The 17,931-nt window shown below is 48.1% G+C and overlaps 1 protein-coding gene across 1 annotated transcript in view; it reads right to left on the reverse strand.

Annotated features, from left to right (window-relative positions):
* Nucleotides 1–17,712, reverse strand: part of RAVER2 (ribonucleoprotein, PTB binding 2) — a 100,271-nt gene extending 82,559 nt beyond the window's left edge. Inside the window, exon 1 of the mRNA XM_068239309.1 lies at nucleotides 17,462–17,712. Coding sequence (XP_068095410.1) covers nucleotides 17,462–17,644 — 183 coding nt within the window. The 5' untranslated portion in view covers nucleotides 17,645–17,712. The remainder of the gene's footprint in view (nucleotides 1–17,461) is intronic.
* Between the last annotated feature and the right edge of the window lie 219 nt (nucleotides 17,713–17,931).

Below are 17,931 nucleotides of genomic sequence, written 5' to 3' on the forward strand. Positions count from 1 at the left end.
AGACGAACCCCAAATTACTTTAAAGGAGTACTGTAGGTGTGGGGGGGGGGGGGAAATATACATACTGGCTTGAGCTGGGATTCAAACTCTGATTAAGGGCTCCAAAGGCAACTGTCTTACTAGTATACTATCCAGCTTATCTCTCTACTGAGAGTAAGGTAATAACTTCTTAAAACTTGAAGTCATTAAAAGGTTGCATCTTTCACTACTCACAATACAAGACTCATACTGTGTCACTTCAGTACAGTGCTTAGAACCCATGCAAACTATAGCTTGCAAATTCATTGTTTGTGGACGCCATATGGGGTTTTCAAAGTTTGTGGACGCCATATGGGGTTTTCACATGCGTTTTAGCGTGGGGGGGGGGGGTTGTGCTTTTTCAAGAATTTCAATAGAAACTAAAAAATAAAAGGAAAAATGAAAATTGTGTGTGCATGTGTGCGTGTTCATGCATTACAATTAACATGTAAAATACGGGCATATATGCATGCAATTGCATGCCCAGAAAATAGCGTGTAAATTTGCATACTTAAAGTGAACATGAGATGAAAGCTATCTCAGGTACCAAACTTACCCATGGCTTCTTTAAGATCCCCAGAGGCCGTTCAGTCCCTCGCTGTCTCCCCAGGTGGCAACTGTCCCCCGCAATATGGCCCGAAATCCTGGCCAAGTTGCACTTCGTCGCACATGCATGGCCCAGCCAGGCACATTCCCCTGTTGCATTGCCGCTCCAACCTTTCAGGTCATACTGTGGGGGACAGTATGACCTGAAAGTATCACCCAGGGAGCGAGCGAGGGACTGAGCGGCCTCAAGGTGGCTTAAAGGAAGCCTCAGGTAAGTATGGTACCCAAGACGTCTTTCCTCTCAGGTACACTTTAAAGAGAACCAGAGACGTTGGAAAAAAGATTTTATACATACCTGGGGCTTCCTCCAGCCCCATAAGCCTGGATCGCTCCCACGCCGCAGTCCTCCGCTGCCCCTATCCGCCGGTACCGGGTCCCGTACTTTCGGCCAGTCGACGCAAGCGCAGTGCGTCACTGCCGGCGGACGCGGCCAATTTTCCGCATGCACATGGGCTCCCTCCATATCCTTACGCATGAGCCTCCATACTACGCAGGTGCATGCGTAAGGATATGGAGGGAGCCCCTGTGCATGCAGAAAATTGGCCACGTCCACCAGAAGTGACGGGACCCGGTAGCGGCGATAGAGGCAGCGGAGGACGGTGGCGTGGGAGCGATCCAGGCTTATGGGGCTGGAGGAAGTCCCAGGTATGTATAAACGTCTTTTCATTTTTTTCCATTAGCTTCGTCTCTGGTTCCCTTCAAGTCGGCTGTAGCAGCTAATAACGACTGCCCAGCCGACAATCAGGTGTGTACGGCAGACGGTGACGCCAACCCACAGGCAATTCTCCAGCCAATCTCACCGTTTGTGCCGCTCCCCCACCCACCGTATGACATAATGCATGGGCCGTTTATCCCCCCTCCCTTAAGGCGGCTTTCACAGTGGGACATTAAAGTCCAACGTTAGAGCAGCCTGTAACGCAGAGTAACGCACAGTAATGAAAAATCAATGGGCTGTTCACAGTGCCCACGTTGCGTTACATTGTAACGCAGCACGTCAAGAGAATGTACTGCATGCAGACCATTATACGCAGCTAAGCCGCGTTAGACTGCTTGCACATGCTCAGTAATGTTGGGGATGAGGGGAGAGCGGCCAGGCACATGGCTAATTAATATTCACTGCACTTTGTGACGTGTGCAGTGTTTACTTCCTGGAGCGGCCGCTCTGTGCGGCAATTGGCTGGTGGGACCACGTGATGCCACATGCGTCCAAGAGTACGCATCATGGCATCACAGACACCAGAGTGAGCTGCACAACGTGGCTCGCTCTGACGTCCACATTCAACACCACCAGGCGTTGCATTAGGGGCACGTTATGCGACCATAACGTCCCCTAAAGTCCTGGTGGGAAAGTAGCCTAAAGGAACACAGCGCATAATCAGCTACACAGTTGACACCCGTGTGCAGCCCAGCGATGTCGCCCAAGGGGATCAGGTTCTGATCCTGGACGGGCACCATCAGCAGTGTTCTCCCCAGAATTTTTTTCCAGCCGGGTGGCATGAAATAGTAGCCGGGTGGCATGAAAAAGTAGCCGGGTGGGTTGAGATGAAAATGCAGGGCAACTCTGCTTACAGCATAGGAGGTGAGCCGATGACAGCCGGGTGGTCACCAAATCTAGCCGGGTGGAGCACCCGGCTAAAAGAGCCTGGGGAGAACACTGATCAGTTGGGAATGTGTACTGGCCTACCGTTCACACTTGCATTTTTGGGAAAAACGGACCGGATGTCCGGACCAGGCCCGTACGGTTCCTATCCAGATCCGGTCCGTTTGCATACGTTTTCAATCAGGTACGAATACGGCTGCGATCAGGATGCGTTTTTTTAAAGAGATAACACACTATATAAATTCCTGGGGTCTGGGAGGTCAGCAGAAGCTGCACCTGTAGAATTAGGTCCTCCGCTGTGTAGGGCCTCACCTCCACGTCCGAAATACAGCCAAACAGCTCCAGCACAAAGTCACTGCTGCTCCACTCCAGAAATGCTGTGCCCATGTGTCCCCATCCAAAATGGCCGCTAGAAAACGCATAGGAAGTGGGGTAGAACGTCCGGTTTTTATAGCCAGTGTGTTCTGTGCTTTCCGTTTCCCATTGGTTTCTATTGCCGGACGGTGCAGTCAGGCTTCGGTCCGGGTGCGTCGGCCGGATGACCCGGACCTTAAAGAGACTCCGTAACAAAAATTGCATCCTGTTTTTTATCATCCTACAAGTTCCAAAAGCTATTCTAATGTGTTCTGGCTTACTGCAGCACTTTGTACTATCACCATCTCTGTAATAAATCAACTTATCTCTCTCTTGTCAGACTTGTCAGGCTGTGTCTGGAAGGCTGCCAAGTTCTTCAGCGTTGTGGTTCTGTGATGCATCTCCCCCCTCCAGGCCCCTCTCTGCACACTGCCTGTGTATTATTTAGATTAGTGCAGCTTCTCTCTGCTCTATTATCTTTTACAAGCTGGATAAATCGTCCTCTGAGCTGGCTGGGCTTTCACATACTGAAGAATTACATACAGGCACAGCTGTCTGCACTCTGCAGGAAGAAATAGCCTGACACTTCAGTGGAAGATAGCTGCAGGGGGAAAGAAGCACACAAATGATCTCTTGAGATTAAAAAGGAAGGGTGTATACAGCCTGCTTGTGTATGGATGTATTTTCTATGTGTGGACATGCTGTACATCAACCTACTTCCTGTTTTGGTAGCCATTTTGTTTGTTTATAAACAAACTTTTTAAAACTGTTTTTAACCACTTTTAATGCGGTGGGGAGCGGCGAAATTGTGACAGAGGGTAATAGGAGATGTCCCCTAACGCACTGGTATGTTTACTTTTGTGCGATTTTAACAATACAGATTCTCTTTAAATATAGCGCATGTTGGAAAAGTGTCCGGATCCGGTCCGGCTCCGGTCCGTACGGAATGGACGCATGTGTATGGTCGCATAGACTTCGCATTGCTATGCCGAATGTCCGTTCCGTTTGTACAGTATACGGTCTGGATCCGGCCCGGCCAATCCGGACAGCGAACGCTAATGTGAACCGGGTGGGTGGCCACTGATGATTCAATCTTTTCATCCAATCTTACCATTTCTATGTAATACAAGAGACTGCCCTACAGTATCCATTCAATATATTCACTGTCCTACTACATAGATTTGGTAAGATTGGATGAAAAATATTGCATTGTTAGTGGCCACCTTAAGAGTTTAGGAAGATCTGGAGACTCAAAACTAATGCGGGGACAATACCTTGGTTGCTGACCACCGTTTGAACTACAGGCTGTACACCTAACCTAGAGTGACTCATAACAAGGCTCTACAGAACAAATCATTTTTGAGCCCCAAGAATAACAACATATGCAAGGCTTGCTGCAGCATAGAGATGGATTTTTGCCGTTACCAAGCCTGACATTTTCTCTTATTTCTCCAGAATGAGCTGTCAGACGTTACATAAATAAAATATAATGCTATGCAGCGGAGCGAAAAAATTTCTCATCCAGCAAAAGGCCAGGCTCTAACTACTCCGGATAACAGAGCGGAGCATCAGAGACACAATGTGCAGCCCAAGGCGAACAATACTTTCAGTTCAGTCTTTTCCAAAACACACAGAGAGCCACAGAGCACAGCTTTAAGGGGTGGCATTATCTGACGGACTGGTTTTAGCTCTGTTTTTGCATTTCATCACAAGAATGCAAATTCAGCTTGTCCATCTGCTAGGCAAACAAGGACGACACCGGATCCCTCAACACCAGCCATCTGGGACTGCAGGGAACAATTGTTCGATGGCAATGTAAAACGCAGGGAAATTAGGTGAGCCAATGCGGCTCCAAATCCTCCCTGTTGCTATCCAAATTGGGACAAACAAAACCCCCACAGCGCATTTAACCTGTTCTGCTGCAGTGGTCATGCCCCGGTTTCTACCAGAGATGGAGCACCAGCTTTTGCACAAGTTAAAGAAAATGCAATAAAAACTTTGAACACAACTAAAAGTTAGTCCAAATACAATCTTTTAAATTCTGTTGCCTGAAAAGTTGTGCTAGACTACAAGCTCTACTGGGCAAACTCCTCATTATTATTATTATTATTGTGTTTTCTGACATCTTCCCCAACACTTTAGGCCTGGTTCACAATGTAAGCGCTTTTCTAAGCGCTTAGGATTACATTAGCAGGAGCTTTTAAAATCACGTGTGTGTTCTCACTTGAGCAATTTTTTTTAATCATCCATAATATGGAATTAGCAAGAGCTTTTAAAATCACTAGCGCTTAAGCTCAAGAGCCCAAGGGAGGTACATAACTCGGGAGGGGGAAGCCTCTGGATCCTAATGAGGCGTCCCCGTCTCCCTCCGTCCCAGTCCTGTTAGCCACCAGCAGCTTTCTTTCAGGTTTAGGCGGAAATAGCCGAGCCAGATCGGATCCGCTCTACTGCGCGAACACGCAGTGTTTGCGCCTGCGCAGTAGAGCGGATCCGATCGGGCTCGGTTATTTCCGCCTAACCCTGAAAGAAAGCAACTGCTATGCCTGCACGAGGCTCTCACAGGATTGTTATGGTCCCCGACCAATGTTCAGCAGCTGATGGCGCTGGAACGGAGAACAAGGGGGGGGGGGGGGGAGCCTCACTAGGAGAGTATCCCCCTCCCCCCCCCCCCTGTGCACACTGGTGGTGTGAACCAGCCCTTAGAGTACACAGATATGACCGTCCCTATTGGGAGCTCACAATTTCCTCCTTACCACAGTCATAGTTAAATGTCCTGATCACAGCAACATGATGATTCCATCCTTGAATAATTTCATACAAACCCACGTGCACAAGCTCAAATGCTGTTACCATGCACACTGAAACATAGAAAGTGTCAATAAAACTGTAGATATGCCACAATAAGGAAGAAAAGAGGCTCATCAGCAAAATGTCTCTAGCAACTTTCAGCAGTGAACAGCTGACCCTGCATGCTGAGACAAAGGGCAGCAAAGTTCATGGACTTATAGGAAACTCCATCAACTTTAGAGGGGGGGGGGGGGGGGAAACCAGAGCTAAGAGACTTAAACCTCGTACACACAAGGCTCAAATATAGCAAGAGGGCAAAAAAGGGGGGGGGGGGGAAAAAAAGCGACAGCTCGTCGCCAGGTCCCTCTGTGCAGCAGCCGTACACACGGCGCACAGAGGGACAGAGATGCGGCGGAAGCTGTCGCCGAAGGTTCCTCCCCCCGCCGGAAGCTCAGTCCATAGTAAGTAGGCTGCTGTCACTTGTCCGCATACACACGGCGGACTAGCGACAGTTGCGGCAACAGCTGTTGCCGGCAATTGGCCACGCCAATCGCCTGGCGACGGCTATGATTAGCGACGGTTCGAGGTGCCGCGTGCCACGTGGTTGCGGCAACAGTTGTAACCCATGTGTATGAGCCAATATGGAGGCTGACATTTATTTCCTTGTAAACAATGCACATTGCCTGGCTGTCCTGACCCACTGCCTAATATTTTCAGCCACAGACCCTGAACAAGCATATGCAGATCAGGTATTTCTTAAAAAAATCTGACAAGGATTAGCAGCATGCTTGTTTCAAGTGTGTGATTCAGACACTACTACAGCAGAAGAGATCAGAAGGACTACCAGGCATCTGGTATGGTTTAAAAGAAAATAAATATGGCAACCGCCCTTCGCCTCAGGTTCCTTTTAAGGAGTCAAAGAAAGTGGGCTTCCACTCAATGCTACAGAAAGAATATTTGTTTTCAACACTGGCAACCTGAGTGTTTAGACTAGTCAATCCTTGCTCAGGAGTTCAGCTATGTACTCAATGAAAGTTGCCCATCAGGACTGAGCTCAATCCTTCCAATGACACTGCAGTGCATGAGCTATGGACAGTGCTTCTATCTGCTACAGTTGAGGGACACACCTGTTCCTGTGGAGAAACAAGGAGGTATGATTGGGAGGCAGGTGGTGGGGCAGCTTCTGGCCGGAGGGGTAAGGAGAGGAAATTTGCGCACTGGCATTACTCTGGCATTGCTTCTGCTAAAGTCCTGCATGCAAGATCCTTAGATGACCTCGGTTGGACACCAGCACACACAGGGCTGGTGCACATCAAAAATCGCTAGCGGTTTTTGAAGCAGTTTTTCAGAACGATTCTAGGCATGTTTAGGAAGTTTTTCTAAACATGCCTAGCGTTTTTGGGAGCGTTTTTGTATAGCAGATTTTATATTTTGTTACAGTAAGCTGTAACTGAATAGCTTCTGTAACAAAAACTTTCCACTTTCTTATATACTTTACATTGAGGCAGAAACGCCTCAGAAATCTCAAAAATGCTGCAGGACCCAAGTTTGCGTTTGGGGGAAAAACGAGCCGCTCTGGTGTGCACCAGCCCATTGACACACATTAGCCAATCGGTTTTCCCCCTGAAAGAGTTTTAAAAAACGTTCAGAACCGCTCTTGGTGTGCACCAGCCTACACACTAAATTATCAGCCTAAACAGTTGTATCAGCCATGTGTCATCCAGCAAGCGCACCTCGCTTTAGGCCCACAGGCAGGAAGATGTCCCACCCTCCAAAGCAACTAGAACACAAGCCATCGATCTTCCAGGCTCAGCTGAAAGACTGATGCAGCACAGCAGTGAGTTTTATTTGCACAGAAACTGCCAACATGCTGGAAAAATCTGTGTAATAACGCTCACTTCCTGTAACCAGAAAAGTGTTACTGTACCACAAGAAAACCCCAATCGTAGCTAACAGTTTAAGCAGTCACATTGCTCGCTTTAATTCAGCCACGGCAAAGCAAAGTAATCCTAAGCACAAAAACGGCTGACAGGGGAATTCTGCAAACACTCAATTATACCACAATTGCAGATCAATGTGAGGAGAAGCAGCTCCAAACTGCACCGCTGGTTTTATATCAAACCACTATCCTACTATGTGGCCGATGGTACTTCCACCACCTGCTCGGCAACCATTCACAAACTCTCCTGAGGGCCCTGTCATCCAATAAACTCTGCATATTCAGTTTAACGTTTAAATGACAGGCAAATGTGAGATCACTTAAAGATTTATCCACATTGATCAAACATGTCAAAAACTACCCCTATATGGAGACTTTAAAAATGGATTGCAGAAGACATTGAGTAGTAAAACAAGTTTTTATTGTAGGTTAATGCCTGTACATCCGCTTTAAAGCAAACCTGTGACGGTAAAAAAAAAAGTTAGATACTTACCAAAGTTGTGGGAAACCCCTTGATGCTGCAGAGGCTTCTCAGATACTGCGTGAGCCCAACGCTACTGGCTTAGTCCCTCCTAATCACCATGGTGACGCTCCCATCTGTGCTTCACCGTTACCATACTGCAAACGTACAGTCAAAGACACCAAGCCGCTTATGCATGGAGCGACATTTGTGCTACTGGGTATATACGTATTGTACTTAGGATGAGGGCTGTGGAGCCAGTACAAAAATCATCCAACTCAGACTCCTCAGTTTATGAAACCACCGACTCCAAGTACCTAAAATTGCTCCAACTCCACAGCCCTGCCTCGGCCATGAAAGGCCCAGTGCACACCAAAACCGCTAGCAGATCCTCAAAACGCTAGAGGTTTTTGGAGCAGATTTCAGAGCGATTCTAGGCATGTTTAGAGACTTTTCTAAACATGCCTAGCGTTTTTGTGAACGTTTTTGTGTAGCAGATTTCATATATTGTTACAGTAAAAGCTGTTAACAAAAACGCCTTGAAAACCACTCTGATCTAGCGTTTTCCAGAGCGGTTTTCCACTTTCCTATACCTTACATCGAGGTAAAAACGCTTATGCAAACTGCAAAAGTGCTGCAGGAGCCACATTTGCGGTTTGCTAAAAAAACCAAACCGCCGGTGTGCACCATTCCATTGAAATACATTAGCCAAGTGTTTTCCAAGGCAGAAGCGGTTTGCGGATCGCTTCAAAAACCGTTTGGTGTGCACCAGGCCAAAGTATATTTGACAAACTCTTGTTGCTTAAGGGAAGGTCCGAAAATCCACTTACCTGGGGCCTCCTCCAGCCCCATGAATCCGTCCTATGCCCATGCCGCAGCTCCGGTGGCTCCCGGTCTCCTCTGGTGGAGATGCCGACCTCGCCAGGTCAGCATCCGGGTCGGCTTCTCCTGTGCTTTAGCATGCGGCTCACTGGAGGCGCTGACGTCTTCCGGACTGTACTGTGCGGGTGCAGAACTATTGCGCCTGCGCAGTACAGCCCGGATGAGGCCAGTGCGACTAAGAGCCGCTTGCGCAGGCGCAGTGGACATCCTGTTCCGGAGGGGACCCCGGGCCACCGGCGGTGAGCGGAGCTGCAGCGAGGGCACAGAATGGCTGGCAGGGGCTGGAGAAAGCCCCAGGTAAGTGGATGTTTTTTTCAATGAACTCGGATGTGTCCTTTAAAAAAAAAAAGGTACACGGAAGTAGATGTATAATTTTAAATTTCAATCCCAGCTTTAAGTACGCTTTAACCTCCCTGGGATCAATTTCTGCTGGATTTCTGTGCAAAAATTAGTACAATTCATTTTCTTTACATTTTTGCCTGCAACTTAACAAAATGTGTCAAGTAAGGGTCTAGTATACATTTGAGAATGATAACATTTTCAAACACAAAATCATGTATAAAAAAAATTAAATTAAAAAAAAAAAAAATTTACCTTTTCTGCCAGGCCACAATTTCCCCACTTTTCAACTTTTAGGCAGAAAACGTGTGAGTGAATTTTCACATGCAGAAATTCGCATAGGAACAGAACCTTTGAACTGCTGGACGAGCCTGACTCATCCATACCATTTTAAGCTATTTTTCCCTGGACAAGTCAGGTCCGTCCATACCACCAGGGAGGTTAAACATTAAAATAAGGATATCCATACAGGAGTCTATAGCAGCCGAACGCAGCATACGATTACTCAGAAGCAGTCACTGCACGTCTCTCGAGAATCAAACTTTGCATTAGTAGCACCATATTACTTAATGCAGTGCAACCCTGTGTCGCCATTAGCTCCCGACTGATCCTCTCCTCACTCTACATAAAGCTAATTCTACGCTTGGTCACACTTTCAATTAAACTGTCAGAAAGTTTATCAGTTGGTCAAAGTGACTCAATTTGCTGGAAATTAATCCTGTGAATGGCCATCTTAGCAGCTAAAAAGCACACTGACCACAAGTTAAGGCTATTAGCTTTGCATATTTCTATATTTATCTGTTTAAAGTATTGTCAGGTCACCAATACCAGCTGGGGTTCAAAATACAAGTACAGCCTCAAACAGCTGTCTGTATGCTGGGTAAGGGTAGAACTCAAGGATGTGGTGATGTGTTACATAAGTATCCCCTAAGTTCCATGGTTCCCAACTTTTCAAGTCTTGACAAACTAACATAAATTTCCACACTGACATATCGCAAGTTGCTGCTGGAGGCTCTTTGCTGCGAGTTGCTTGTTGAGTTGCTCTGGGGGGGGGGGGGGGGGGGATGCATGCTTGTCTATGAAAATTATGGAGGAGGGGGAAAGTGTGATTGATGCTGGGGATGGAAATGGGTGCAATGAGTCATTGTTGGAGCTTCAATAAGTATCCGGCACACAAGCTTGCAGAGCTGCACATTACGGCTAACAGACAGGGCTTCAGGCTTGCTCTCCTCTATGCAAAGTGACAGCAGAGGAGGCAAGGAAGAAGAGGATAGCAGCCTGAAAAAAAACACTTAGCCCTTATATGGAGCAGTGCCAGCTGGCATGGGGGATGTTATTCAGCCCCAGCAGGGACAGAAGTGGTCAGGAGCACCTAATAGTCCTAACACGGCAGAGAGACACTGACTGGGTATCCCAGATCTACTAATATCTGTGAGGCCTCTTTCAGATGGGCAGCTGACAGGCCGTGAACTCACCGCTTGTCAGCTGCTCTCCTGCATCAAGCAGGCTCTTGCTAGCACTTGGTACCGGCACTGGACAGGATGCCCCCATAAAGACACATCAGAGCGGGTAACACCACCGCGTGTCAAGCACTGACATGCATGATGTTACAACCACTGCCATTCAGGGTTCGTTCACACTGTAGGCGTTTTTGGGAGGAGGAGGAGGGGGGGGGGGGATTACACGCAGACGAATTTTAAAAATTGCCCACCAAACGCTTGTGCAATAAATGTATATGAGAAGGGTCATATTAGCGCGGGTCGTGCTATGTGCAGTCGGTAAAGTGGTGTGTGGGCCAGTTTTGGGGAGAAGCCGCCTCAATGGAATGTGTAAGAGAAACGCTAGACGCTCACAAAATTGCTTTGTGTATCGATTGTGTTCGCGTTTTTAAGGATAAATACATTGTATTTATTTTTTCCTTGGTCAAAGAAAGAGTGAATAAAAAAAAAAAAAAAAAAAAAAAAAACGCTCGAGAAAAGTGCATAGCAATACGCTCTGCACAAAAACGAATCGCCCACCCAAGCGCCTGGAGGAGGAAAAAAAAACAACTCCTCCAAAAACAGCCAACGTGAACGAAACGCAATGTGAACGAGGCCTCAAATTGCACTCATGAGCAGCAGATGGGATGCTGAACTGCTCGGCAAGTGCAGTTCAGTCGTCCATCTGAAAGAGGGCTAATTGTAGATAATTTTTGAATACAGATTTCCACTTGAATATAATCTTCTCCGAAAGAGCAATTTCTGCACCTGTAAACACTGTGCATCATAACTGGATTTTCACAAGGTATACTTATATGCTTTACTGTGTAATGAGAAGTTTTTTTTCCATAGCCTGGCCATTATACTGTCATAAAAGATAATACTTTATATTTGAAGCTGTTAATCAAGTAATTTGTTTCTCTAATCATCTGGACAACATGAGTCAGGCAACCGTCTACAAAGTGTTAAAGCAAACCTGAACAAAAGTTCCTGCTCTTAAAGGACAACTTTAGTGAGAGGTACGTGGAGGCTGACATATTTATTTATTAAGCTATACCAGTTGACTGGCAGTCCTGCTGATCCTCTGCCCCTTTTAGCCACAGACCCTGAACAAGCATGCAGCAGATGTGTTTGACATTATTGTCAGATCTGACAAAATTAGCCGCATGTTTGTTTCTAGTGTGATTCAGACACCCCTGCAGCCAAATAGACCAGCAGGGCTGCCAAGCACCTACAGTGTTCTCCCCAGGCTCTTTTAGCCGAGTGCTCCACCTGGCTAGTTTGGTGAGCACCGGCTGTTATCAGCTCACCTCCTTCTGTGCAGAGAAGCGCCGGCCCTGCATTCTATCATCTCGCCCCACCTGGCTACCTTTTCATGCCACCTGACTGGAAAAAAATTTCTGGGGAGAACACTGAACTGATATCGCTTAAAGCGGACCCAAACCAAACATTTTTTTTAATTAAAAATATTTAGTTGCACCACTGTGACACATACAAAGATAAATAAACACTCCTTCAAACCTATGATCATTTCAGTGCATGCTTTTCACCCTTCTCTTTTCATAGCTAGGGTTATACAGGGGGCAGCCATTAGCAATTCCTCCTTTGCTGGACACCATCTACTCCACCAGTTTGCCAGAAAAATCCCGGCAATTTGAAAGGAAGGGAGGGGTTCCTCCAATAAATGTGAAATATTTTATATTTGTCATCATGCAGCTGAAAAAAAGGCTGCTATATTTATTATTATAATTTAGAAAATAGATTTTATTTCTGAAATCTTGTATTTTTAATTTGGGTCCACTTCAAAGAGACTCTGAAGCGAGAATAAATCTCGCTTCAGAGCTCATAGTTAGCAGGGGCATGTGTGCCCCTGCTAAAACGCCGCTATCGCGCGGCTAAACGGGGGTCCCTTACCTTCAAAATCCCCTCCGTGCAGCGGGGGGGGGGGGGGGGGGGTTATCACTTCCTGATTGAGGCAGGGCTAACCGCCGCAGCCCTGCCCCACGCGCATCTGTCAGCGCGCATCTCCGCCTCTCCCCCGCCCCTCTCAGTCTTCCTTCACTGAGAGGGGCGGGGGAGAGGCGGCGATGCGCCACTGATAGACACGCTGTGAGGTAGGGCTGCAGCCGTTAGCCCTGCCTCCAGCAGCAGCAAAATCTACGACCAATTTGGTCGTTGATTTTGCAGGGGGGGGGGGGGGGTTGGGGGGTGAAGGGACCCCCGTTTAGCCGCGGGATAGCACACACGTGCCCCTGCTGAATATAAGCACTGAAGCGAGATTTATTCTCGCTTCAGTGTCTCTTTAAGAGGAAATAAGTATGGCAGCCTCCATATACCTCTCACTACAGTTGTCTTTTAAAGGGGTTCTGTGGTAAAAAAAAAAAAAAACAAGCTGACACTTACCTGGGGCTTCTATCGGCCCCCTGCAGCAGTAATGTCCCGCGCCGTCCTCCTCTGTCGCTCCGCTCCCTGCTGCCGGTCCACATGTAATTACGCTGCGCGCGTCATCGGGTGCTTACTGCGCAGGCGCAGCACAAGAAAACTTTGTACTGTGCCTGCGCAGAAAGCTCCAGATGATGCCAGCGGGAGCAAGCATTATTTGTCTGCTTGGAGGAAAACAGCGCGGGACATTACCGCTGCAGGGGGCCGATAGCAGCCCCAGGTAATTGTCAGCTTGTTTGTTTTTTATAATAACACAAAACCCCTTTAAGCTCATCTCTGCCACTGTTTTACTTAATGCACATTTCAGACTGACTTATTGACGCCAGTGCAAGAAAACATTACCACTTACATCATGGTTTCTGATTTGTTGCTCTAAATAACTGTTCCTTTCATGCACCTCCATTTTTCCTTATACTGGTTTAGATAAAACTGCCCCATCGACTGCTATAGTGTCCTTACTGGGCAACCCCGAATTAAAACTCTAGCCAAAAACTGACAGATTGATCTAGCAGAAAGTATTTCTCAACATTAGTATAGCATGCATCCCTTTATAAATAACGGTTGTGGTAATGCACCCCTTGTGGCTAACATGATTTCAAGTACCCCTTGACCAGGACTTTTGGGCACCCGGAGTTGGAGTCAGTGGTTTCATAAACTGAGGAGTCTGAGTCAGATGATTTTTGTACAAAATCCACAGCCCTGGTAGGAGTCGGAGCCATTTTGGGTACCTGAGTCGGTGGTTTCATAAACAGAGGAGTCGGATGATTTTTGGACAGACTCCACAGCCCTGCCCTTGACACGTTTATTTGTTAGGACTACTCCATAACTGTGTATTAAGGATTTACTAACATTGCTTTACCTTTTACTTAAAAGACCACTATTGCAAAAAAATGTAAACATTTAAAATACATACATGTAAAAGGTAGATTTCTCCCAGAGTAAAATACACGATAAATTACATTTTTTCCTATGTTGCTGCCACTTACAGTAGGTAGTAATTATCTGACAGGTTTTGGACTGATCCATTTCCTCATGAGGGGGGGGGGGATTGCCACATACTTCTTTATTTACAAAAGCACTTACTGAATGGTAGTTGCTCAGTCCAATTGCCAAAAGAGCGTGCAGATGTGTACAGACGCTGGCCGGCATCTTTGTATAGATCATTTCTAAAGGAGTTCCTTAGTACAAATTAAAAGTAAAACTGAGAATCCCCCCTGAGGGGATGGACTAGTCCAAAATCTGTCACCTTTTTACTACCCACAGTTTGTGACGGTATTTATAGGGAGGAGGGGGGGTCATTTACAGTGAATTTTACTTGGAAAGAAATTTATATTTTATATGGATCTATTCAAAATTGTCCAATTGTTCATGGGTCTTTTATATGATAATCTCTTTTTTACTCTCAAAAATTACTATAAAAAGGAGAGACTATGACCAGTTCAAGTACCCCTTGTGCCTAACAAAAATACCCCCAGGGCCAGGGGTACACGAATTAGGAGTTGAAAACCTAGGATCTAGCAGACTGGCAATTTACTGACAATGCAAGTGATCACGGGACGGTAACACTGAGGTTTCACAGTCATAACTTCAAGCATGCTGTCATCTGCAGCAAACATATTCTTTCTCAGAACTGTATTGAATAATTGAAACTGACACCAAGAAGCTGCACATCTGCTTCAATAAACCACCTGCAATGTTGGTCCATTCAATTGATGTATTAAAAATCAGTCAGTAGTAGTGTACCTGCATATAAAACACCTAACCCGCTGTCAAAACGTATGTAAACGTGTCAAAAGTCCAGTGGCTATCAGTATATAGTCTGCTGAGGCAAACACTTTTTTTCCCCACGAACGATAAAGGACAAAAATACATCCTTTTCAGCAACTGTCTCATAACAACTAAACAAACGCCAACCCTTGACAGCTCAAGATATATTGAATACCTGAGTCAATAAAGCAAACAGGGAGGGAGAACAGTGATATTTCTACTGCAGTGTTTACTGTCTGCTAGGTCAATGACCAGAGACAACAAGCTCAGTATTAGCACAGCTCCTACGCTCATCTGCAATGGGCCTTACGTGGAAGATACCCAAGAAACACAGGAAATAGAAAGGTTTTTTGTGAGACACACATTTGCAGTGGCTTGTGACACCCAGCGAACGAACGGCAATTAAGTCTCTCTCTTTCGAAAAGCAATAGTGACAGGTACAAGAAAGTGGAGAGTTATTACAGCAGCCTTCGCATCTGGGAATCCCTTTCATAATGTATACCACACAGAGGACGTTTAATTCCAAAGGCTGTCACTGCTACGGGTACAATCACCGCACGGGCAGCCACCGCATGTGGAATCCCCACTGGTCAGTCACAAAATAGTCACCATGCTAGAACAGAATCTCTTCCCCTAGACTCCAGATTCAGGAACAGTCACTGCTCTGAATTCCTCACTCAATTCCCCCATTCGTCACACAAAATTGTCAGTTACTGGACTCTGCTTGGTTAGAAGACTCTAGTCTCTCAGTGAGGTGACAGTTAAGGTGGCCATACAACTAATCAAATTGCGACCCGACCGACCATCCAATTTGATAAATCAAGCTGGATGAAAATCAGTGCTGTAACATGTCCACCTGATCAATGATTCGATCTATTTTGGGTATTTCGGGGCAAAATCAGTTGATTGCATTGATCAAGCAGATTGGAAAATCTGGGTCAAAAGTGCTTGATCGAGTCCATGGAGGTAACTGTGTTAAATATTGGGATGAACGATGGACCCCCAGCTGCTGGCACTCCTCCCCCAAATGTAAAATGCCACCCCCCGGTTGGGGGAACAGGACATGTTACAAGCAGCAGATCTCTAGGATCAGAGAGAGATCTGTCCAATCGTCAATCTGCCCGTACATTGCTTGATGTATGGGCATCTTTACTCCTCTAGTACTCCAAGTAACAAACAACCCTCTGAGGAACTCAGTCAGATGACAGTCACACCAGTGAGACAGCTAGTATGAGATTGCTCTGTTTCCCTCAGATATTGGACAACCACCAGTACAAGAGCCTCAGTCTAAAAGGCAGTCAGTCGCCCCTATGGCACAGTCAGGGAGAATCAACATACTGGAACCCATTCAGGTGAGCCACCAAACATTCAGACAGGAGTCACCTCTTCTCAGAAGTACATACCATAGAGTCAGTAGTCACCTCTCCTCTGAAGTATACACATCTCTGTGAGGCACAATACTCTGGAACCCTCCATTCTGGAAGAAACTTCTCCCGGTACCCAAGAGTAGGAAAAACTGTCGCTCAAAGAGCTGCCAGCTCTTTGAAACCCTGAGAGGGTCAAGTGCACCAAAGGGGTATAAGAAGGACTTTGCTTCTCACTAAGGGAGTAGGGCAGCAAGCACCCCATGTGTCCCACAGTAAAGGGGGCAGGCAGCAAACACCCCTTGGGCTTGATTCACAAAGCAGTGCTAAGTGTTAGCACGCTTGCGAAAAGCCCTTTGTTTGGGAGTGATAATTAACACTCGCGCGCAAAGTCCCACGCGCAACACTTTTCACGCGCACAGCGCAGTGCACGTGAAACATCGCATTGCAGTGTGACAAAAAAGGCGTACCCGATGCCCCTATAAGGTCACATGGGGTGCAAACTTAACGTCGCACCATGCGACCTTATAGGAGCATCGGGTGTGTCATTTTCGTCGCACTGCGTTTGTTTCGGGCGCACCACGCTGTGCACGCGCAAAGTTTTGCGCAAGCTCCCCATGTGCCCAGCAGTGAGGGGGGCAGCAAGCTCCCCATGTGCCCAGCAGTGAGGGGGGCAGCAAGCTCCCCATGTGCCCAGCAATGAGGGGGGGCAGCAAGCTCCCCATGTGCCCAGCAGTGAGGGGGGGCAGCAAGCTCCCCATGTGCCCAGCAGTGAGGGGGGCAGCAAGCTCCCCATGTGCCCAGCAGTGAGGGGGGCAGCAAGCTCCCCATGTGCCCAGCAGTGAGGGGGGCAGCAAGCTCCCCATGTGCCCAGCAGTGAGGGGGGCAGCAAGCTCCCCATGTGCCCAGCAGTGAGGGGGGCAGCAAGCTTCCCATGTGCCCAGCAGTGAGGGGGGCAGCAAGCTCCCCATGTGCCCAGCAGTGAGGGGGGCAGCAAGCTCCCCATGTGCCCAGCAGTGAGGGGGGCAGCAAGCTCCCCATGTGCCCAGCAGTGAGGGGGGCAGCAAGCTCCCCATGTGCCCAGCAGTGAGGGGGGCAGCAAGCTCCCCATGTGCCCCTCAGGAAGGGGGCAGCAAGCTCCCCATGTGCCCCTCAGGAAGGGGGCAGCAAGCTCCCCATGTGCCCAGCAGTGAGGGGGGGCAGCAAGCTCCCCATGTGCCCAGCAGTGAGGGGGGGCAGCAAGCTCCCCATGCAAGGGACAGTAGCAAGTTCGCAACATTGCCCAAATAAAGTGACAGCAGCCTCCCTCCCCGAGTAAAGACGCAGCAAACTCTTCCCGTCTCAGCAGATGTCGCCTCCCCGGACCCCGCACTACTTGTCCCCCTCATGCAGGGGCGCCGCCACCTCCGCACCGCACACAGTCACCTGGCTGCAGCAGTCTACCGGCAGGTTCCGGATCAGGATTTTCCTCCGGTTCGCCAGTTCCCGGCGGGTCTCCTCCAGCCTCCGCCTCACCTCGCCGGGCTCTATCGCCGGCACTCCGGGGGGCCCGTACCCCTCCAGCCCCAGAGAGGAGCCGAGGGGGAACCCGGTGCCCCGTGCCGCCATTTTGCTGCGGCTTGTTCGGTGCGTGTGGTGAATGTGTGGAGGCCCCGCCCATCGCTCCGCCTCACCCTCCTCCTTCTGTCACCCGGTGCCAGGCTCTCCTCACCTGGGGGCTGCTGTGTAGAGGGGAGCCCAGGCCACACGCCACGCCTCTATTCCCTCCGTCATCCAATCCTTTCACAGAGAGCTGCTTCTGCTAGATCTGCTGCTCCGCCCTCGCTCCGCCCCCGTCCCCCTCTCTGTCACCCGGTGCCCAGTATCCCACACCTGGGGGCTTCTGTGTTCTGTGA

The sequence above is a fragment of the Hyperolius riggenbachi genome, chromosome 6, assembly GCF_040937935.1.
Source record: "Hyperolius riggenbachi isolate aHypRig1 chromosome 6, aHypRig1.pri, whole genome shotgun sequence".
In the NCBI taxonomy this organism is placed as follows: domain Eukaryota; kingdom Metazoa; phylum Chordata; class Amphibia; order Anura; family Hyperoliidae; genus Hyperolius; species Hyperolius riggenbachi.